This window comes from Phascolarctos cinereus, unplaced genomic scaffold (assembly GCF_003287225.1).
Source record: "Phascolarctos cinereus isolate Bilbo 61053 unplaced genomic scaffold, phaCin_HiC Scaffold_3;HRSCAF=262, whole genome shotgun sequence".
NCBI classification, from domain to species: domain Eukaryota; kingdom Metazoa; phylum Chordata; class Mammalia; order Diprotodontia; family Phascolarctidae; genus Phascolarctos; species Phascolarctos cinereus.
This window is the reverse complement of record NW_027555736.1, coordinates 185,504,801-185,528,577: the sequence shown is the minus strand read 5'-3', so window position 1 is coordinate 185,528,577 and position 23,777 is coordinate 185,504,801. Positions and strand designations below refer to the sequence as shown.

Here is a 23,777-nt window from a genome sequence, read left to right as displayed (position 1 = left end):
GTTTATTTTCTTTAACTTCTTGTTACAAGGGAAAGGCCTGTGATGGTAGTACATATGGGAAGTGAGAGAAACTTTTTTTTTTCAAAGCATCAATAAAACATTGAAAAAATTACTTAGAGTTATGTTTGGGTTCAAAGGCCACCCCAAGCGCTTACCAGCTGTGTGACCATAGACAAATCACAGAAGCTGAGAGCCTCAGTTTTCTCATCAGTATCAAAGATATTAGTATGCTAATACTATAGGTACTTCATGTTGTAAATGAAGAAAAAATTAGCAGGAGACGTTATGCAGTTGTAAGCTACTGACCACAAGAGGGAGCACATTAGATAAATCTATGCAAACCCATCCTCTGGCTGAAGAAACTACTTAAAGTATGGTAAGCAGGTGGTGGAGGAGACTCAGGATGGAAGTCTTTTCTAATTGCACAAGGCTCAAGAGATGACGGGTTCCACAGGCAACATGGTGCAGTGGAAATCCCTCCGCCACCCAACTACCGATCTCCTTGGCTTCCTTTAAATCTCAGCTAAAATCCCACCTCCTACAGGAAGCCTTCCCTGACCTCTCTTAATTCCAGTGTTTTCCCATTTATCTTGTTTTGTATTTTGTTTGCATGTTGTTTCCCCCATTGGATTGTAAGCTCCTTGAGGGCAGGGGCTGTCTTTTACTTCTTTTTGATATCCCCAGTGTGGGCACAGTGCCTGGCACATTGTTGTTCAGTGATTTGGTGGTGTCTGACACTTTGTGACCCCGTGGATCATAATTTATGCAGTTTTCTGGGGAAAGATACTGGAGTGGTTTGCCATTTCCTTCTCCAACTCATTTTACAGATGAGGAAACTGAGGCAAATAGGGTTCAGTGACTTGCCCGGGGTCACATAGCTAGTAAGTGTCTGAGGCCAGATTTGAATTCAGATCTTCCTGACTCTAAGCCTAATGCTCTATCCACTGAGCTACATAGCCTTTAGCCTGGCACATCGTAGGCACTTAACAAATGTTTATCGAAGTATTAAAAAGCTGCTGAATTAACAATAAGAAATCCTTGTCCAAATTTCACCTCTTAGACTTAATATGAGTGGCATCAGGCAAGTCACTTAATCTCCCTGGGCCTGTTTTCTTGTCTGTAAAATGGGTGGGTCAGACTAACGACACCTCCCCCTCCTCCCAAGCCCTTTCCAGCTCTAAACCTATGGCTCTCCTCAGCGGTGTTCAGTTAGGGGCTTTTGCCACTTCTCAATTTAGACTAAGCCATGGGGCCACAGTACTGGAATTGGAGCATGTAAAAATTCAAATCCCAGTTCTGCCGCTTACTACCCATGGGGGCATGCCCCTTTACATCTCTAGATTTTAGCTTCCTCATTTATAAAATAACAGGGTTGGACTAGAAGGCTTCTAGGGGCTTTTTAAAAAATGTTAAACTTTAGCTTCATTGTTCTGTGTTCTCTACCCATAAGGGCCCTTTATACAATTTTGATATTCCATGATAACGGAGGACTCTCGCTCAAGAATGGTAATAATGCCCCCTCCTGGCCCAAAGTGAAATTACAGCTCCTTACTCAAATCGGCTCCTTCTAGATGGTCTACCAAGGAGAAATTTTCCTAGGCAGACTCAGTGCTTTCTTTCCGCACAGATTCTCATGTCAGGTTCACAACCTATGATACAGATACTCTATTTTCCAATCTCTCACCGCCAGGTAGGTGTCACATTGGATAAGGTGCTTAGATTCAAGAAGATCTGAATTCAAATCCTGTCCAACACATATTGACTGTGTGACCCTGGGCAAGTCACTTAAGCTGTTTGCTCCAGTTTCCTCATCTCTAAAATGAGATGAAGTGGCAAACCATACCCATATCTTTGCCAAGAAAATCCCAAATGGAGTCAGATATGACTGAACAACAACAAAATAAATTGGGTGGGGGGGAAGTGGTTGGACCTAATGACCTCTAAGGTCTTTTCCTTTCTATGATCCCTAACAAGGTGACACAAACCAAGTGGGGGAGGAGGGGCTTGCTTTTTCCCCTTTTCCCGAGGAACATCTGAAGCAAAAACCATAGGGACAACGGTGAAGCATGTTACCTTCTGACAGAGAGGTGATGGACTCTGGGTGCAAAATGAGATACACATTTTTGGATGTGGCCAACTTTACTACATAGATTTGTGATGAGGTCTTTTTTTTGTTTTTAATGGTTTTTGGGGCAGTGGTAGGAGAGACAGAAAATAACTTGTTCATTGAAAAAACATTTAAAAATAGATGATGGACCACAAAAAATAAGTAAATAAAGGCCCTAAGACAAAGAATCCCAGACTACCACTGGGGTGAGGAGGGTACTCACATCAGACTTCTTGGTATTTATGTCTTGGCCACAAAAAAGAGTAAACCAAAGAACCCGCTTTCTGCTGACACCAACGAGCCCCCTTTTCCCTCCCTCCATCTTTCCATCCCCCACCCCTTCCCCTGGGGTGGTCAGACTTAGCACTTCACTCCTCCCACGTGGGCTGGGGAAGTTTCGGGAGAGGCAGGGGAACCTGCTGAACAGGGTAGCCCGAGTTTAAACCGGTCAGACAGGAGAGGTCCCCACTGAGGCATCAGCTCTCATCCCTCCCTCAGTCCCTTCCCCCCCCCCCAGCCTGGATCCCAGACAACAAGTAGAAAGAGGCACCTCGGACCCAAAGGTTTTTATTACAATGAGGGAAGAGGTGGCAAAGACTGGGCAGTGGGGGAGGATGACTGTCCTGGAGGAAAATAACATCCCTTCACTGAGGAAGAGACTTAAGGGAAAGTGGAGGCAGCTTTTGACAGCCTCACCTCCTCAGCTTTTCTACATCATCACGCTCAAGTCCAGCACTTCAGGTACAAGAGCTGCCACCCCTGTTCAGGCCCAGAAGAGGAAATAGGACTAGAGAAAGGGACATAGAGACGCAGGCTCCAGTCCCTACTCATTAAATAAACAAAAACAAACTTTATAGCACAAATGTACAGGCCCCAGCAGGGTGGTGCCCAGTCTCTTTGACTGGGAGGGGGAGGGGAGAGGAAACTTAAGCCTAATGAGGTAATGAGGAAGGGAGGGACAGACCCAGGGGGTGGGGGCAGCTCTTGCCCCCACCTCACTGTCACAGCACCACTTCCCCTCCTCTACCCTTCGGTGAGCCGAGAGCTCTAGGGAAGTAGGGGAAAGGGTAGAATCACAGACCATTTTGAAAAGGAAAGAGAATTCAACTTTCTCTAGTCCTAAGTAGGTGATAGGACCTTCCGAACAAGGGCATGCTGTCTGCTCTTGTCTACTCAAGTCTCTTGTAGCGCCAACTGTGTTTCCAGCCCCGAGACCAGGACAACTCTGCCAAGGCAGGGCAGGAGGTTTGGGCTCCAAGGCAGAATGGAGATAGGGAACAGGGGGGAAGGACCCTAAGCCCAATCTTTCTCTGCTCTGCCCTCCATTCTGATTGGGGATAAAAACTAAGGATGGGGGCTAGGGCAAGTTAGAGCTGGCCAGAACTCATGGTCCACAATACCCAGGGAAGCCCCTGGCTCAGACGGGTCTGGTGGTGTGGGTGTAGACCAAGTTCTCCGTGTCCTCAGTGGTGGAGATTGTAGAGTTGGCTGGCCCTCCATTCTTAATGGGGACAGAAACTAAGGAGGAGGGGCAAGGTTAAGTTAGAGCTGGCCAGAACTCGTGGCCCACAGTACCCAGGGAAGCCCCTGGCTCAGAGGGGTCTGGTGGTGTGGTTGTAGACCAAGTGCTCCGTGTCCTCAGTGGTGGAGATTGTGGAGCTGGCAGGTGTAGGGGGAGGGCAGTGGTGATGGAGGGGGTGATGATGTTGGAAGCTTCTGTTGAAATAGTTTTTGAAGAAGCAATAGCCGAGGATGGCGATCACAATTACGATACAGGTTCCCAGGAGCACGGCCACAGCTATCTCCACAGAACCTGGCAGGGAGACGTAATATAGGGGAGGGCAGACGTATAAGTCATTCATGTTGCATGCCTTTCTGGCCCTTGCCACTCTCTTCTGTCCCCAGAGATAAAGAGAGTGGAACAGTAAGCCTGGAGACATAGACCTAGACCAGAAACAGAGGAGCTCAAAACCCTGGACAAGTGAGGAAGATTTTATCTCCAAGGCTCCAGGGCACCAGGCTAGGAGGAAGTCTATAGGGATGGCCCCATATAAGAGTAAGACTCACCAGTGTTAGGATTCAGGGATTCTCGCCGCAGGCCAAACACATCTTTCTCTGTGAAATGGGGGGGAGGGGTAAATTGTGGCTTTATTTTTTAAAACAATTAAATTCCCCCCCAGTTAAAACAATTTTTAACATTTTTTCTCAAGTTTTGAGTTCCAAATTCTATCTCCTCCCCTCCCTGAGACAGTAAGCCATCTGATATAGCTTATAGGAAATTGTGATTTTAAAGGATCAACAGCAAAGCATGCTTCCTAACTCTAGTGGTAGTCTATAGACAGAATGAGGCATCCATTTCCAGACAGGGCCAATGCATTAAGGTGTTAGTAGCAGCTAAGTTCCTACTTGTAACTACTTGTTACAAGGGAGGGTGTATCACTGGGAAGTAAAAATTATTATTATTTTTTAAAGTATCAGTCAGGATGGTGCAGGCCTGCAATCCTGGCTTCTAGGGGAGGCCAAGGCTGGTGGGTCAACTGAGTCCAGGAGTCCCAGCCTGGAGTAGGATTAAAGCCTATTGGGTGTCCACACCACATCCACTGCTAATCAGGGAAGCCCCCATGATGCCCACCAGGATGCTGGAAGAGGGGTGACCAGGTACAAGTAGGAAAAACTGAGCTGATGAAAACTTCTGTGATCAGTATTGGGATCTGGCCCATGATCCCAACAAACAAAAAAGAGAACTAATTTTTAAAAAATGTAACAGGGGACGAGACATGTCTAATGGACTATTTTTGAAATAGAACTTGCTGCTCTTCTCTGTCTCCTTCCTCAACCCCAAGCCGTCCCTTTAAGGGAAGAGTGAGGCTTTGAGTGGGGATGGGGACAGAATAGTGGGGCCTGACAGTTTCTTAAGATGATGGACTTAGAGCTGGAGGGATCTTAGATTATTAAATCCAATCCCCTCATTTTATAATTGGCGGAAACTGAGGCCTAAAGAGACCAAAGTTAGTTAGCTGCAGAGGCAGGATTTAAGAGCAGGCCTTCTGACTCCCATATCAACTTCTTCCTTCCTTCCCTCCCTCCCTCCCTCCCTTCCTTCCCTCTTTCTCTCTCCCTCCCTTCCTTCTCTCCTTTCTTCTTTTCTTCCCTCCCTCCATCTTTCCCTCCCTTCCTCCCTTCCTTCCCTCCTTCTATCTCACTCCCTTCCTTCCCTCTTTCTCTCTCCCTCCCTTCCTTCCCTCCCTTATTCCTTTCTTCTTTCCCTCCCTCTAGCCTTCTCTTCCTTCCTTCCTTCTTTCTCTCCCTCCCTTCCTTCCCTCCCTCTTTCCTTCTCTCCCTCCCTCCTATCTCACTCCTTTCCTTCCCTCTTTCTCTCTCCCCTTCCTTCCCTCCGTCTCTCTCCTCCCTTCTTCCTTTCTTCCCTCTCTCCTTTCCCTCCTTCCTTACCCCCTCTTCCTTCCTCTTTGCATCATAGTCCCAGCCTAATCCTTTTCCCCAGCTGATCCTTCAGCCTGCTCCACCTCCCCCAACCTCCTGCTCACTGGAGATGCCTTCACAGGACTTGAGGCACTTTTCCTGATCCGGGAAGTTATTTTTGTTGCCACCACAACCTCCATAGGTGAAGAGATCACAACGCTCACTGAAGGGGTCATAGTACCATCGAGGGATACTTTCTTGGCACAGCCCTGTGTCTGGCAAGTCTACACAGTGTCCTGCAGAAGGAAGAGAAGAGAGGGTCAGCCAAGTCCCCAAGGCCTGCTCTATCCCAAAAGGGACAGATATAGCTCAGAATAAGGGACTGGATCTGTGATTTCTTTGCTCTAGGGAACTCCCAGAAATTCACTTGGCCAATGCAGATCTTAGAGAGTTGCCCAGAGCACTGAGAGGTTTTTGCTTGCCCAGGGTCACACAGCCAATAGGTGTCAGAGGTGGGATTTGAACCCAGGTCTTCCTAGTTCCAAGGCTTGCTTTCTATCTGCTACCCCAAGACTCCCTCTCACAGCTTAGAATGTGAACCTGAATGCACTAGTACAAAGACCTGGGGCACTTGTCCCATCTTCTACCTTATCCTGGGACTGGGTCAAAATCTAAGTTGCACAGGAAGGGACAGAAGGGCTGATGTGGTTCTGGGAATTTATATGAGGACATCTGGCTCTGGGCAGGTCTTCCCAGGAACAGGACATGTTCTTGAAAAGGAAGGGACCCGGGGGCAGCTAGATGGTGCAGTGGATAGAGCACTGGCCCTGGATTCAGGAAGACCTGAGTTCAAATCTGGCCTCAGACACTTGACACTTACTAGCTGTGTGACCCTAGGCAAGTCACTTTACCCTATTGCCTCACAAAAAAAAAAGAAAACGAAGGGACCCAATCTTTTCCTGCCTATGACCCCTCATAGGTGGTAAGTTTGGCTGATCGGGCTAGGAGTTGGGGCCTGTTGGAGAGAAAAGAGCTGGGAAAAGATAACCTGGGGCAGCTAGGTGGCATAGTGGATAGAGCACCAGCCCTGAAGTCCAGAGGACCCAAGTTCAAATTTGGCTTCTAGCCAAACCAGCTGTGTGACTCTGGGCAAGTCACTTAACCCTGACTGCCTCTGAGAAAAAAAAAATTACCCAAAGCCCCCCAAATCTTGTCACTTACCTTTGTTACTAGGAAAGTGGATGCTTTGGAGCTCATCAAAGCCAGCGGTATCTGTATAAGGAGAAAGGCTCATAGACCCAGCCCTAGTTACAAAGCTTAGCCAAGGGAGGCAAAGGAAACACAGGCTGGCATGATCCCATCTGTTTCTGAACTTGTCATACCTCATCTCCACCCCTTCCCTCCTTTGAATCCATGAGTTCTTCCAGAGCCCCCCCAACCCATGAGATTTGCTCAGTTTAGAGGATCAGAGCCCTCATCGTGCCCACCCAGGGGATTCCTGGCCTTCTGGGGGGCACCACCAAGAAGATTGCAGGGACCCCCTTCCCAGAACCTCACACTTTTCACAGCCAGCCTCATCTGAGGCATCCTGGCAGTCAGGCAGTTCATCACACTCCATGAAGCCATCGATGCAGCAGCCATCACGGCAGCGGAACTGGAAAGGCTGGCAGGCCCTGGAGCACACTTTTTGGGGAGGAGAGAAAAAGCATGGATCAGCAGGGCTCCACAAGTACCTGGTGAGCAGCTGATGTTGGAATAAGAGAGAAATGGTGGTGGGGGACCCTGCCCAAAGAGCTGGTGTCAGAGACGGGGCCTCAGAGACTGGGAACTAATCTGACCTCATTACTAAGGAATCCAGAGAAGGGAAGGGATGGGGAATTGGAGGAAACCACATGGTGCAGAGAAAGGAACCTACCTGGATGTTGCCGTTGGATGGAAGGACCTGAAAGAGAAAGTGTTTGTGAGTGAGAGCCACCAAATCCCTAGTAAAAAGAGAATATGGGGGCAGCTAGGTGGCAAAGTAGATAGAGCACAGGCTTTGGAGTCAGGAGGACCTGAGTTCAAATCCGGCCTCAGACACTTGACACTTACTAGCTGTGTGACCCTGGGCAAGTCACTTAACCCCAGTTGCCTCACCAAAAAAAAAAAGAGAGAGAGAGAAAGAGAATATGATGGAGGCCTGGAATCTGGGGAAATCTACCACTCTCTTATTCTTTTCTTAGTCTGGTGTACCAGTAGCTCTTTCAGAATATCCTATTAAATTTTATATTTGATGAAATTCAATGGAGATAAATGTGAGGCCTTTTACTTGAGATTAAAAAAAAAATCAACCATAATTATAAGATGACAGAAGGCCTGGCTATTGTCCCTACGTGAGCTGTATTTCCAGTTAGGATGTAAACTCCTTGAAAATGAGTTTCTCATTGCTTGTTAAATTGAGAAATTGTTTTTTAAAATGTGTTGCATTGATAAATTTTGTTTTTTAAAAATCTGATATTTCAAATACTCAAACCACAAAGTATACTGCTCCTCACCCCAAACCTGATGGGACTGTATTTGCTTTATATTTGTACTCCCACTCCACTCCCTTTGCTTAGCAAGGTGCTTTGAACATGCATATTCATTCATTCATTCATTCATCAGCAATGGGATGTGGTAGCCAAAAAAATTAATTCAAACATTGCCTGCATTAACAGAGACATAGTTTTTAGGAATAAGGCAGTTAGGTGGCACAGTGGATTGGGTCAGTAAGTCATTGGGCCTGGAAGTCAGGAAGACCTGAGTTTGAATCCAGTCTCGGAGACTTACTGGCTGTGTGGCCCTGGACAAGTCACTTAACTTCTGTTTGTCTCATCTATAAAATGAGGAAAATAAAAACATCTACTTCCCAGGGTTGTTGAGAGGACCAAATGAGATGCTAATTGTTAAGAGCTTAGCACACTGCCTGGCATGTAGTAGGCACTCTATTACATCGACAATACTCTGCCCTCATCATGCCAGATGTGAATTATTATTTGGTTCTGGGTATCACAATCTAAGGACATTTAAAAGCCAGACAAGGACCTCAAGTAGACGTCAACAAAGGATCAATTGAAGAACGATCTTTGGTTCAACTAGGGGAGATTCAGGGTGTGGGGGACATAAGATGGCCTTCTTCTAGTATGTGCAGGTCTGGAATGGCCAATCCAAGAGACCGCATTTGTTTTACCAGTCCCAGAAGCCCAAACTAAGAGCAAAGGGCAGAGGCAGTGTGGTCCGGTGGAAGGAGGGCCAGATTTGCAGTCAGAGGACCTAAGTTCAGATCTTGGCTCTGTCACTTACTCTATGACTCTCGATAAGCCCCTCCACCTACCCTGGTCTATAATTTCGGGGGGGGGGGTGGATTTGTTTGTTTGTTTGTTTTGGGAGGCAGCTAGGGTGAAGTGACTAGCCCAGGGTCACACAGTGAATAAATGTCTGAGGCCAGATCTGAACTCTGAGTCAGGAGGACTCTAGGCCCAGTGGTCTATCCATTGTGCCACCTAGCTGCCCCAGCCTACAGTTTCTGTAAAATGAGAGGGTTGTATTAGATGATCTCTAAGGCCTAAATCTATGATTCTGTGTCAGAGCAGCAAAGAGAAAGATTTAGGTTTGCTGTCAGAAAAAAAGAAACCCACAATGAAAGCTGACTAAAAAGAGGAATGGGTGCCTCCAGATGGGACACTTGTCAAGCACATAACAGTCAGGGATGCCTTCTGGGCATGGGTGGAACCAGAGGGCCACTGAGGTGCCCCCTGAAATCATGGGGTTTTCTATTGTAGTCCAGGGTAGGTGTTGAAGGAACCCATTGTAACTCTCTAGTTATGATAAACTACTCTCTTTTGTTGTTATTGTTGTTCAGTTGTTTCAGTTGTGTCTGACTCTCTGTGACCCCATTTTAGGGTTTTCTTGGCAAAGACAATGAAGTGGTTTGCCGTTTCCTTCCCCAACTCATTTTACAGATAAGGAAACTGAGGCAAATAGGGTAAAGTGACTTGCTCGGGGTCACATAGTTAGTAAGTGTCTGTGGCCAGATTTGAACTCTTGAAGATGAGTCTTTCTGATTTCAAGCCTGGTGTTCTATCCACTGCACCACCTAGGGCTCTCTCTCTCTCTCTCTCTTTTTTTTTTGGCTAGGCAATGGGGTTAAGTGACTTGCCCAAGGTCACACAGCTAGCAAGTGTTAAGTATCTGAGGCTGGATTTGAACTCTGGTCCTCCTGACTCCAGGGGCGGTGCTCTATCCACTCTGCCACCTACCTGCCCCTGATGCTTCTTTTTTTTTTTCATATCACTATCATTCTTTCCCCCCAGGCACCTTCTCTTCCCTTCAGACTTTCCCTATTTCCTAGCCCAGTCACTTTTTCAATTTCTTCCCACTCTTTCGTTTCCCATTCCAGCTCACCTTGCACATCCTTGCAGGCCATCTTGCACTCCTCTTCCCGAAGGTAGTTATTCTTGTTGCCAAGGCAACCACCATAGACAAAACTTTTGCAGAGCTGCTCAGTGGGGTCATAGTACCATCGGGGGAAAGAGCCTCGGCAACGGCCCACCTTCTTGGGTGCCAGGCAATGTTCTGGGAAAAGGAGGGGCAAGCCTGAGTTAGCCATCGAAGGGGGTTATCTGGGTACCTAGGGCTCTGTACCCCTATCCTTTTGGTCCCTGCCCCTCCTTCCCCTGGGCTAATCCTTTACCTTCTGTCTGCTTAGGTGACAGGACAACAATAGTGAAGTTGGCAGTATTCTGCTTTTCGTCAGGCTCCTTCACAGTCAACTGAAAGATGTAAATCCCCTCTTTTAGCTGTGAGAGCTCTAGCTGATCCGGATCCTTTTTCTGTAGAAAAAAAAGGGGGGAGGAGGGGCTTCAGATCTATTCCCCATCCCCCACTATAATAGGTCCCTACAGATCTGAAGAAATCTTTTATCTTTGTCCCTGATAATCATTAAAGAAATCTTGTGATACCAGAGCAAGGGAATCATAGATGGAGAATGGGTGAGGGGCAGGGCTGTGGGAATTTTAATTAATGAGGTTATAGAAATTATTTTAGGCAGTGATATGCTGGTAAATCTTTAGCAATTGGCTCTCCATATACATATATATGTATATATACATATATACATACACACACATATATATAAACATATACATACATCTATGTGTACACACAACACACTTTTAGGTTCATTCTGCATTATAAGTATTTTTCCATCACTTACTTAAGTCTAGACAACCAAAAATCCAGCCCTGATTTGTAGTGTTTGCAGATTTTCAAGGTATAAATGCTCATACTGAAAATTTAACAGTCAGTTCTTTTGAGCTGGTTCCAGCACAACTACACCCTTGGTTTTAGGGCACCCAAAATTAATTGCTCCTGGGACTCAGGCACCTCCCCAATGGGACAATGACCCAAGGAGATAGGGACAGAAGCTGGGGGAGGGTATCCAATGGTTTGAGGGATGCTCCCAAAGTTCTGCCACCCTAGACCCCACTTCAGCTCCTCACCTCCACCTTCACATCGGCATCTCCCTGGACAAGGTGCCACTCAGTGTTTTCTGTGCCTTGAAGCACCAGCGGCTCCTGAGGTTGCACCTTCAATTCCACACCAGCCCAAGACTTTGGAAGGTGAGCTCCTGGGGGAAGATGGAGGAATGGTTGGGTAAACTCTTTCCACAAGGAGTGAGTCTCCTTTATCACACGCATGATGTCCAGATATGCAAATGAGCTTAGAAAATCCATCAAATCAACCAACAAGCATTTACTAATCTTGTATTATATGCCACGAACCATGCTGGGCATTGAGGATTCAAAAATAAAAAATTTAATAATCCCTGCCCGCAAGGAGATTACATTCTATGAGGGGACAATAGGAAATAATAGGAATGGGTCTTCTCCCAAAGTCATTCAAGTGGCAAGGTAGAAACTCATTGGTGGTAGGGGAGGGAAACTTTTAGCCTTACCAAGCAGTGCCAAGGGTGAGAATAGGTAGAAAAAGGGGGATTCATTGTCACTCTTTCTATATAGCTCTTGCCTTTTTCACTTAACAGTGAATCTATCAATTGTCCCCAGATTTTTGTGGCAGCTCTCTCTACCTGAAATATCATTTAACAAATATTTACTAAGACCAACTATGGTCTAGTACTGTGGAGAACGGGGAAAAAAAATAGGAATAACAGAATCTCAGAATTGGAAGAGACCTCAGAGGTCATCAAAATCTAACTCAAGTATGAAAAAGAAGAGGAACTCACTACTTCCTGAGGCAGCTTCTTCAACCTTTGAAGTTTATAATTAAATATATGTACATAGAAAATATATGGATTGGTGGGAGAGTTCATCCCCGGTTTATGAGTGGAATGTTATATTATTATTCTTGTTTTGTCTTCTGTTAAGTAAATGTTTCCGATTAAGATGTAATGGAGCTCAGCTGAGTGATTTGTTGACTAGGAAGTATACCAGTGGGGGCTCAGGAGCTACAGCATGTAGCAATAGTGGTAGTGTATTCTTGCCAAGGTTATCCTGGAATCCTGAAAAAAATAATTTGTAGTTGTGTGGTTACCTCTGTCTAGGAAGTGTGCAAGGGTAGGTTGGGGTGATCAAACCAACCCAGAGAGAGATGAAAACAAGGCTGGGTTCCAAATCTAGCACACACAAATCCTTCCCCTACTACAGGGTAATATATACTACATGCCAAGTGAGTTACACAGACATGTTATTGCTGTTCAAAGAAAGGAGGGAGAGGTCACAGGTGCCTGGAGTGGCTAGGGAAATTTTCCTGGGGAGTTGAACCTTGCCTTGAACCATGGACTTGAGTTGAACCGTAGAATGATACCACTGTTACCACTAAAATGGACCTTAGACTTAGAGTTCACCTAACCCAACTTCTGTTGGATTCAGGAACAGGCCTATAGAAATTAAGTGAAGTGCCCAAGGTCACATAGTTAATATGAGGCAGATCCAGAGGAAAGAATCACACCCACCCTACGTACCTTATTGGATGGGGAGTCAGAAGACCTGGTTGATGCTCAAGGCAAACTAACCCACTCACTATTTTGGGTATGCGACATTCCATCTCTCATCTCTGTGCCTTTGCATCCCCCGTCCCCGGAACAGATTCCCCTCCTGTCCTCTCCCTTTTAAAATTCCTACCTCTTTAAGGCTCAGCTCAAACACTATCTGGGGCAGTTAGGTGGTACACTGGATAGAGCACGTGGGCTTGGAGTCCGGAATACTCATCTTCCTGAGTTCAAATCCGGCCTCAGACATTTACCAGCTCTGTGACCCTGAGCAGGTCACTTAACCCTGTTTGCCTCAGTTTCCTTATGTGTAAAATGAGCCGGAGAAGGAAATGGCAAACCACTTCAGTATCGTTGCCAAGAAAACCCTAAATGAGATCACGATGAGTTGAACACAGACTCAGCAAGTGCTATCTCCTACAGGAAGCCTTTTCTGATCCCCCTTGATATTATATAGCCTTCTCCCAATTCTAAAATTTCTTTGTATATGTGCTGTATCAAGTCACATGTGTACATATGGCTCCCTCCAGTAGAATTTAAGTTCCTAAAGGGCAGAGATTATTTCGTCTTTGCCTCTGGATCTCCAGCAAAGGGGAAGGGGAACAGCTGTGTAAGGAATGTACAGCTAACAGTAGGTAGGCCAGTATGGCTGGAGCAGAATGTTCACGTAGCGGAATAATGAAAGGTAAGTTTGGTATCAAGTTAAGAAGTTCAGATTTTATCATTGTAGGTAAAGAGAAGCTAGGGAAAATTTTTGGGCAGTAGTGACACAAAGTAATATATTAAGAAATTCATTAATATTAATTAATTAATATTAATGTCATTTATATTAATATGTTAAGAAAATTATAACTTGGAGCAGGTGAAAGACAGGAGATCAGTTAGGTAGCTATTGATGTAGCCCAGATTTGAGGTACTAATTTTCTGCATGGGAATAGCCTCAGAAATAATTGAAAGGACAAGCAGGAAGTTACATGCTTTTAATGTAGAAATTATAGATAGTGTTGGGAGGAGTTTGAGATGCCAGGTATTGAGACTAGTAGTGCTAGGGAACCTTTTTAGGGAGACAGTGGGTAGGAAGACAGGGATGGCAACTTAAGGCAAAGGTCGAAATTTTACTGTTAAGAGCCATGTTTCTGTATGTGTGGTGTGGGCATTTTGGTTTTGAGGACACTAATAACAATGGCAAAGCATCATGGTTCAGATTTAGAGTAAGAGGACCTGAGTTAAAATTCTGCACCTCCTACCTCCTACCTGTGTGACCTTGGGCAAGTCACTTACCTTTTCTGGTCCTCAGTTTCCTCACTTGTAAAATGAGGAGGGTTAGACTAGACGACTTCTGAGGTGCCTTTCAACCCTAAATCTATGATCTCATGATCCAAAAAGAAAAATTCAGCAGGCAATTGGACACTTAGTTCTAAAGCTCAACTGAGATCCCAGCTGGTGAAAGGATGGGCCCATACCATCTCAACCCAATGAGCGGCTCAGGGTCACAATTCTAATCTCAGAAAATGACACTACTTTATGTGCATACATAGTGTGGAGAGGACTTAAGGGTGAGATCTGAAGTGTGGGAGTAGATGAGATAGAAGGATAGAGAAGGGAGCGGGCAGAAGGATTGAAATTTTGACTACACCCATATTTACAGGACAGGAAGAAGATCTAGCAAAAGAGGTGGTTGGAGAGAGGGGAAAACTAGGGTGGTATCAGGAAAACTGAGGGAGGAAAAAATTAATGAGAAATGGTTAACGTGGTCAGTTGCTACAGCAAGGTCAGAAAGAGTGAGGAGAGGAGAAACAAACTGCACAGGAAAGGGAAAGTGGGAAAGGGAAGAATGTATTTCATTTTGGTATCACTCACATCTACACCTTCCTTTCTATTCTCACTGTCTGGTACCATCCTAGACAGTCTAGTTATCACCCCAAAATTACTATAATATCTTCCAAATACTCTACAAACCTCTAGTTCCACTCTCCTCCTTTACATATTTTATACCTCTGTATATTTTTTATTTTCACACATCTGATCATGTTTTTCCTCTTCCCAAAGTTTTCACTGGTACCCTACTGTCTAGGAAATAAAAGCCAAATATCTTTTGACTAGCATTCCATGCCCTCCACAATCCAGTAGTTAGATAACAAGCGTTTTGTTAAGCACCTACTATCAAATGAGATAATATTTGTAAAGCAAGGAGTATGGTGACTGAAACACAGTAGGGACTTAATAAATGCTTGTTTTCCTTTCCCCTCACCAGATACTGTGCTAAGAAAGGCAAAAACACTGTCCCTGCCCCAAAGGAGTTCAATTCTAATGGAAGAAACAACATGCAAACAAATATGTACATATAAAATTTATGCCAGGTACATTGAAGGCTGAGGGAAGACCTGAACATTGGTACCAACTGATCTTTTAGGCTTCATCTTATGCTATGGGGCAGCTAGGTGGTGAAGTGAATAGAGAGCCAGCCCTGGGGTCAGGAGGACCTGAGTTCAAATCTGTTTTTTTTTAAATGGCAATTGGGGTTAAGTGACTTGCCCAGGATCACACAGCTAGTAAGTGTCAAGTGTTTGGTCTGAGGCTGGATTTGAACTCAGGTCCTCCTGACTCCAGGGCCGGTATTCTATCCACTGCACCACCTAGCTGCCCCCTGAGTTCAAATCTGATCTCAGACACTTGACACTTACTATAACTGTGTGACTCTGGGCAAGTCACTTAGCCTCCACTGCTGCCAAAACAAAAAAAAAGTCATCTACCCTAAAACCTTCAGCAAGCATCATATGTAATGGGGATAAGCTAGAAGCATTTCCAATAAGATTGGAGGTGAAACAAGGATGTCCATTATCACCACTGTTGTTCAATATGGTACTAGAAATGTTAGCTTTAGCCATAAGAGAAGAAAAAGAAATCGAAAGTATTATAATAGGCAAAGAAGAAACAAAACTATCACCCTTTGCAGATGATATGATGATATACTTAGAGAATCCTAGAGAATCAAGTAAAAAACCACTTGAAATAATAAACAACTTTAGCAAAGTTGCAGGCTATAAAATAAACCCACATAAAACATCGACATTTCTATATATTACCAACAAAGCAAGAGATAGAAAGAGAAATTCCATTTAAAGTTACTGTAGATGTTATAAAATATTTAGGAGTCTACTTACTGAAACAAACCCAGGAACTATATGAACACAATTATCTTATGGTATATACGCCCTTCCATGTTCACATACTTCACTCCAGACAACCTGACATCCATCCTCCCAAAGACATCCTTCTGGGGGAATAGGAATAGTTTCATTCTTTGTATTCCTATCCCCAGAAGCACCTAGCACAGTGCCAGGAACATAGTAGGCATTTAATCAATACTTGTTAATTGTATTGTGCCTTTGTTTACACAGTCAGGTCAGTCAAGTGACATTTTGCCTCCACAGATCTCAAAAGCACTTTGTATGTATCTCTCTTATTCACTGTTTGCCCCAGATGGACGGCCCTATTGCACACGCCTTTGGATGAAGACTGTGAATGGAGCAAAAGTCCCAGTAATCCTGTAAGAGTAGGGTCTTAGGACATCAGGGTTGTTTTCTCCTGTGATCCCAAAAGTATCCTTGCAGGCATCCCACCCCCACTACCTATACATACTACTACCCACTACAAAGCATTCCAAGGCAAGAACAGAGGAGTTGGTAATATCCCCTCCATTGAACAGGTAAGAAAACTCAAGGGAAAGGGAACTACATCTCAGATTCAAAATAATTTCCTTCCCAGTCAGGGACCCCAGAGGTAGAAGCAGGTCAGAGAAGGGCATTGTGGCACATAACCTAAAGAGCCTTCCTTTATCACCACATTTGGAGGCTGATGAGAGAACTTCCAGTTCTTTTGATTTCTGTTCCCATTCCCCTTCCCCTTCTCCTTCCCCTTCTCCTTCCCCTCCCCCACCCAGAGAGCAAAGGGACTAAATAGCCTGACAATAAATGGGTCCCTCCTCCCAGAAGCTCAGGCCCCAGGATGTCCCTATAGCAACCACAGGCCCCACCTTCCCGATTCCACTCACCAGAAAGGCAAGAGTAGGAAGAGCAGAAAAGAAAGGGAAGGGGAGAAGGTGAGAAAGGAGGAGACAGAGTACAAACAGCCCTTTCCTTTCTGAAATCTGGTCTGGCTCCAAGCAGGGAAAAGGAAGAAAACTTTATAAACCTGCTAGGAGGGGGAATTTTTCTCCCCATCTGGAGGAATGAAGAGAACTTTCCTCTAGATGCTTGGAGCTAGTTCTTCCCACCCAACAGCTCTTATATCTTATAGAGGGATGCTATGATTACTTAACTGAGCCCCTTAGATATATAATAACCAGACTCTCACTCAGTCTATTCTGTTCTGTTGCCCTCTAATGCCCCAAAGAATCTTCCTCCAGGATCTAATATTCCTGCCTGGATGGAAGAGGAGGGTTCTAAGACTTTTCCAAAGAGGAAGAAAGGACCCCAAGAGTCTATCCATATCTATTGGTTCCCCAGCTCAGGTCACCCAGTCCTTGGGGGTTTCCTATGATACTCAAATGGTTCCTGGTAGAAAATGTGCAATCAGGGACAGGAAGTGCACAGTCAGTGGTGGGGCCAATTACAGTCAATTACCTAACATCTGACCTGCCACTTCCTCGTGGAACAGGCTTAGTCTCTAGTCCAACGGGACCTGGGGAGTTAGCCTGGCTCCAGAAGACAGGCATCCATCCTCAGGCTTTCCTCATATCCTCAGAGGGTCAACAGGAATGGAAGAAAAGGAGGAGCAGGAATAGACAAATGGGCTGACAAACAACTTTGAAAACCATAAGAACTTGGATCAATGGAATAAACAACCATGATTCCAGAGGACCACCTATGAAACATGTACCCACCACCTAAGAGAGATTCAGTGGACTCGGGGTACAGACTGATGTGTGTGTGTGTGTGCATGTATATGTATACATGTAGGCATGTGTAAGTATATACATGTACACACACACACACACACACACACACACACACACACAATTTGGACCAGGCCAATGAAGGAATTTTTTTTGCTTGACTAAAAATATTTCTTACAAAGCTTTTTTTTCTTTTCTTTACTATGATATTTTTAATCTAAGGGGAATTGTGAGCGAGGTAAAACAGATTTTTTTAATTGAAAAAATTAAAATGGAATAAAAAAAAAGAAATATAAGGGGCCTAGTTTGAGAGGGAGAAAAAACATCAACAGGAATTTATAAAGTGCACATTATGTGGTGGGTACCATGCTGGCCATTTTAATCAGTCTGAAGTATTTTGGTCTCTTTCATCTCCAAATCACAGTCCAAGGAATATGCTAACACACAGGTCTGACCATATTACTGTCCCCTTTTTTTTTTAGGCAATTGAGGTTGCCCAGGGTCACACAGCTGGTGTCAACTGTTTGGTCTGAGGCTGGATTTGAACTCGGGTCCTCCTGACTTCAGGGCCTGTGCTCTATCCACTGTGCCACCTAGCTGCCCCCATATTATTCATCTATTCAAGAAACTCTAATAAGTTATCTTTAGCCTAAATGATCAAAACCAAACTCCTCTGTTTGTTATTCGGAGCTCTTCAGAATCAGGCTATAGCTTGCCTTTCCAAATTTATTATGAATTACGTTGCTGCACAAATTCTACATCATAGACCAGCTGTCTATGATGTAGACCATAGCCCTTGCTGTCCTTCACTCAGGACATTTCACTTCTTGTCTCCTTGACTCTGCATGGGCCTGTCCTCCCATGCCTGGAACTCAATTCCTCTTTAACCCTTACAAGAAGTATCTTAAAATTCCTAACCTTCATTTAGGGTTTAGCTCAAATACCACTACCTATAGAAGGCTTTTCTTGATTCCTTTCAGATTAACTCCAATTACTTCGTGTGTATTCTGTTAACTCATAAGGAACAGAGATTAAACCTGTGACTTGATTGGGGTAGAGAATTCCTAGAAGAGGAAAGTCTATTCAGTGGTTAAGTGATTCACCTAGGGTCACACAGTCAGCATGTATCAAAGGTCCAGTAGTTGAACCCAAGTCTTCCTGGCTTTTGGACCAGCTCTCTATTTACTACACTTGCCTCTCATCTACTCATTTGTATACATGCTTCTCCTCTCCTCCCCCTCACTTAATGTAAGCTACTTGGTGGTAGGGACTGTTTCTTGCCCTCAAGGAACTTACATTCCACCAGTAGGAAACAAGTATGCTGATATGGAAATATAACCTACATACAAAATAAACAAAGTCATAGGTGGGGAGGGGCTAAGAAGAAACACATCTTATAGGAAGTAGCACTTGGGTTGAAACTTGAATACAAGAGTTCCAAGAGACAGAGGCGAGGACAGAGAGCATCCTAGGCATGGAAGACATAGAACCAACAGAAGACACTTTTCTCCAATTCCAGATTGGTGGCATCACTTACAGACTCGGCCTCTGGTCCGATTACTGTATCATTGCTATTTCTGGACTTGCTAGTTCCTGGATAGGCTAGTCATACTAGATGTGATAGTAAGATTGTGGAAGAGGTAGGCAGGAGAGAAGGGAGATGGGTAGGTAGGTGCTGGGTTCTCTTTCCACAGATGTCCAAGAAGCAGGGTGGGGTTGACAATGAACCAGAAATCTGTGGAGGGCCCCTAATCCCCAGACTGGTTCCCCTGGCTGCCAGCTCAGAGCCAGGAGGGAAGGTGGGCTGGATCTATGGGCTTGACTTCATCCGCAGAAATAAACAAAGGTTAACCAGGGGCTCAGTCAGGTTCATTCTGGAAAACTTAGCCAGCGCGGGCACGCACACACACACACACACACGCGTGTGCACGCACACACACACACACAAACACGCACACACACAAACACGTGCATGCACACACACAAACACGCACACGCGCACACACACGCGCGCACACACACACACACACCCTAGACAGCTGACAACCTTTCCTGACCAGGTATACCACATCAGTTGATTGACTCATTCACCAATCCTCCTTTCCCCCAACCCCGACAAGCTCAAGGCCAGTCTGTCACTGTCTCTGTCTCTTCCTCTCTTCTCCTCTCCTCTTCTCTCTCTCTCCATTGAAGCATCAAGCTTAGTCCAGTTCCAGCTGAATGCCTTGGATTTGGGTCAACTTCAATTTGGGCAGGAGATAATTTTGGTGAGTCTGCCTGCTATCATCAGTGGTAGCCATCCTCAGAAATCCTAGAAGAGTCTGATCAGTTTTGCTCCCATCAGAAGTACTTGGAATGTCTGGGATCCACACTGGCCCCTGGGAGTTTCCCTAAGCCACCATACAGAAACCATAGCAATCAAGCACAGGGATCTCATCTCTGATACCACTTCTGTGATTTTGAGCATTTAATCTCCCTGGGCCTGTTTTCTCATCCGTAAAACTGGAGGTTGGACTATGTGGTCTCATAAATCCTTTCAGCTCCACTTCTTTGCTCCTATAATCCTACCACCCTTCAGTATCTAAGTCTAATTGGTTATGGGAACAACCCTTCTCCATGAGTTACATACAGGACAGAACCATATCCCACATAGTTTGAGTGCAGTGCAACCTAGAAAACACTCAGGCTAGAAATACCATGAAGCTGACAGCATTTGACTCCAGGCTTATAGGACCTGGCTTAGGGCACTCCCCTAGTCTAGCTGTTTCTGGGAGAATGTGATGGGACATTATTGGGCAAGTCACTTACACTCACTAGACTTCAGTTTCTTCATCTGCAAAATGAAGTCAGCTAGATTAGATGGCTTTTAGGGGCAGCGAGGTGGTGCAGTGGATAGAGTGCTAGGCTTGGAATCAGGAAGAGTCATCTTCATGAGTTTAAATCTGGCCTCAGACACTTACTAGCTGTGTGACCCTGGGCAAGTCACTTAACCCTGATTGCCTTCAAAAAAAAAAAGATTAAACAATAAATAGATGAGATGGCCTTGGAGGAACCCTCCAGCTCTAGAGCAATGACCTTATACAGACATGCCACCAGGACCATACACTGCATGACATCAGCAAAACAGAAGCTCCCTGAGTACAGGGGCTGTTTTCTTTGCCTTTTTCAATACTTTGCATACTGCAGACACTTAATAAATGTTTGTTAGATTGGCCTGAATCAGGAAATTTCAGTGTTTTGTTTTGTCTCAGGCCAGATTTGAACTAAGGTGCTACTGACTCCTGAGAGACCACTGATGACCACTGATAGAGTGGTGCTCTATCCACTGCGCCACCTAGTTGCCCTGAAAATACAGTGTTTTAACTCAACATACAATGCTCCTTTCACTGTCCTAAAGCTGGACTGGGGAGTACTCATTTACACTGAAGGAAAGGGCTGGCCCTAAAATCATTTCAACTCAGTGAAAGGGTCATCTAGGACTCAGGGGTAATACTATATTACATAACTGTAGCATATGCAGTACTTCAGAATTTACAAAACAATTTCACAACCCATCACATTCCATCCTTACAACACCCTGGTGAGGTAAGTACGGGTATTATCATTTCCATTTGACAAAAGAAGAAACTGAGGTACAGTTTGGTTAAATGCCTTGCTCAAGGTAATGTACAGCTACTAAGCGGTGGAGGCAAAACAAACCCTTCTCTTTCCACTCTCCCAAGGCAAGAATCTCATCTTTGAACACCAGCCCATTAACCAGCCTCCTATCTGGTTCCTCTTCCACCTTCTCTCCTGGTGGAATCTCACTTCCTTACCCTGGATTCCCTAGAGAATTCTCCACTTTCTCTTCTGAACTTTACTTCCGCTTACTGCTTCAAGGTTTTTCTGTGTTCCCACCTTCAATAATTCGATCCTCAGAAATATTCTCCCTCTATTTCTGGGGGGTGGGGTTGGGGTGGGATGCTCCAATCTAGGTCTTCCCTTTCCCTCTCTTTCTTCCCAATTTACCTCCGAAGCCTTGTTTCCTCAGCTCTCGGTAGGACCGGTATACGTCCCAGGTAAGGTAGTTAAGGAAACCCTCCTTTCTGGAGAACTTGCAGACAAAAGTATTCTCATACAGGCAGTTGAGAAGGAAGCAGGCATTGATGGCGTCCTCACCCCCATCTGGCTGCTGTTCCACCAGGGCCAGGTTGCAGGATGCGGTGGTGCAGCAGGCACGGACGCAATCCCAGCCCCTGCGCACGGCGGGAGAACCCAAGAAAGTAGCCCCATTGCCAACGGAGGCGTCTAAGTCCAGTACAAAGTCTGGCACTCCAACTGTAAACTGTTCCAAACACATAGGACCAGCCAGTTTCCCAGGGGGCACAGGTGGCTGCCCAGTCACTGTGTCTAGAAGGTTAGACGTCACCAGGAGCCACAGGGTAGTCGTGATCCAGGCCTCGGGGCAGTAGCTGGGGGTCATCTTCCTCCTGGGGAGGATCACCTTCCTCCCAAGGAGGTTAGCCTTTCTAGGGTAGCTCTGTGTTCTGAAGGTGTTTGGAACCTGTAGGGCGGGGAAAGCAGGGGAGGAGAAAAGGTGACATACCTGATCAACAAGCCAGGGAGAGGACCTTAGAGGAAGGGAGGGCGGAAGTGAAAGGGGGGGAGGATCTGGGACAAATGAGGGTACACAGAGATGTGCATAGGGGGGTTCCCGGACACGTCGGGTCAGTAACGGAACACAGAAACTCCCCCTCCCCAGTGAAAAAGTCAAACTAAGAAGAATGAGCGCGCCACTAGACGGGAAAAGTCGGGCTGAACAAAGGGCCAGACTTGTCCCTGCAGCCCGCCCTGACTCCCTCTGGGTCGCCAACCTCCCTTAGTTACCTGCGCAGGTAAATGGCGCGGGGTGGGGCTGTTCCCGGTGCCCCTGGAGCGGCTCCAGTGGCCGCCTAGTCCTTCCCAGACCGTGAGCCCTACGGACCGAGGCCGCCGCCTCCCGCAGAGTTTCAGGTGAAACTGAGTCAGCGGCCACCAGGTCGGGGCGGGGCCGGACATTAACTCTTGCGCCGCTGGCCCCGCCCCTGCCACTGCCCCTTGGCTCCCCAGACCTACAGGTTCCTCCTCCCTCTATCCCTCCAGCCCTTCCGGGCTCTTCCCAGTCGACCTCATTGTCCTAGACCCCCACGCCCCCGCGCAGACTGGCCGGGGTGGGGCTCTCCTGGGACTTTGGGGATTGTCCACCCTCTAGTCGTACCGCAGCCACGCGCCCTCTCGTGGCTGCTCTACAGCCGCTCCCAAGGGCGTCCCACCTTTCTCCCTGAGGTCCTGGAGGGAAAGCTGATTCCTTGGGCTTTGTGGGAGCCGGATCCATGAACCTCCCCCCTCCCATCCCCAGCCAAACACACACTTTGCATCCCCCAGGAGTTCCCACTAACGGTGAAACAGAGAACTAAGGAGGAAGGGGCGTGAAAACCCAGGTCACAGCGGGTCCAGGTGTGATTTCCCATAACCCCCGCCCAGCATTCCTAGAGCTATACTTGAGATCCCGTTTGGAGAGGAAAGGACGAAAAAGAGAGGAAATCACGAGGGGTCCCTAGTTGCCAAAGACTGCAAATTGGACACTATGTAAATGATTTCAGGTTCTCCTAGGAAGTTATTTCCTTATCCATTTAAAAGTAGGGAAAGCAGCAGCTGTGGACTTCCCACTTTCATCACCAGGCATTGGGAGGTTGCTTAGCCCAGACCATTCACTGCAGGTCATCCTGCCCACCCCCATCTCCCGCCCCCGGAGCTATTCTCGCTATTGCTTTGAGTGGGGAAACTGAGGTTAAGGAAGGAATTTTGCTTTTACCTCACTACCTACTGGAACTCCAACCTCCTTTTCTTACCTCTTGCCTGGAGCATTTCCTCATCATGCTATATTAATGTTTATATCAGTGTCTGACATCTAGGAGCCTAGTCTTCTGTGGTTGAGGTTTTAGTTCCTCCCACTCCCATAGTGCCCCTTTCAGGAAGTCAGGCTGGATCCTGGTCAAGATAGCTGTTAGGCTCCTCTTAAGTTCTCTAAAAATCCCCAGTTTCTGCCACAGAATTTTATGTGGCACGATCTCAAGAACCGATACTGGTTACCCTTCTATGGATTCTTCTAGCTTATCAGTGACCTTCCTAAACTATGACACTCAGAATGGAATGTAATACTTCAGACATCAAAGTATAGAGTGATTGTCACTTCTTTATTGCTAGAAGCTATGTACTTCACTTAGTACATACAGCTCAAGGTCAAATTAGCTTTTTTGTTCACCACCCCGAATTGCTGATCCATATTAAGCTGGTAATCTGCTACG

At 45.9% G+C, this 23,777-nt stretch overlaps 1 protein-coding gene across 2 annotated transcripts; it reads right to left on the bottom strand.

Moving 5' to 3' along the window:
• Positions 1–2,658: 2,658 nt before the first annotated feature.
• Positions 2,659–23,434, bottom strand: SPINT1 (serine peptidase inhibitor, Kunitz type 1). 2 transcript variants are annotated; one of them, XM_021009391.2, is made up of 11 exons: positions 23,322–23,434; positions 21,460–21,994; positions 11,047–11,174; positions 10,239–10,377; positions 9,950–10,120; positions 7,443–7,469; positions 7,085–7,210; positions 6,749–6,799; positions 5,653–5,823; positions 4,175–4,222; positions 2,659–3,920 (listed from the first exon to the last, which is right to left on the bottom strand). In XM_021009391.2, the coding sequence occupies exons 1-11, from the start codon at positions 23,346–23,348 to the stop codon at positions 3,700–3,702; spliced, it is 1,644 nt and encodes a 547-aa protein (XP_020865050.1). In that variant the 5' UTR covers positions 23,349–23,434; the 3' UTR covers positions 2,659–3,699. The 2 variants fall into 2 exon arrangements, with proteins under 2 accessions (XP_020865050.1, XP_020865049.1); XM_021009390.2 differs by lacking the exon at positions 23,322–23,434 and adding an exon at positions 22,318–22,646.
• Positions 23,435–23,777: the final 343 nt, after the last annotated feature.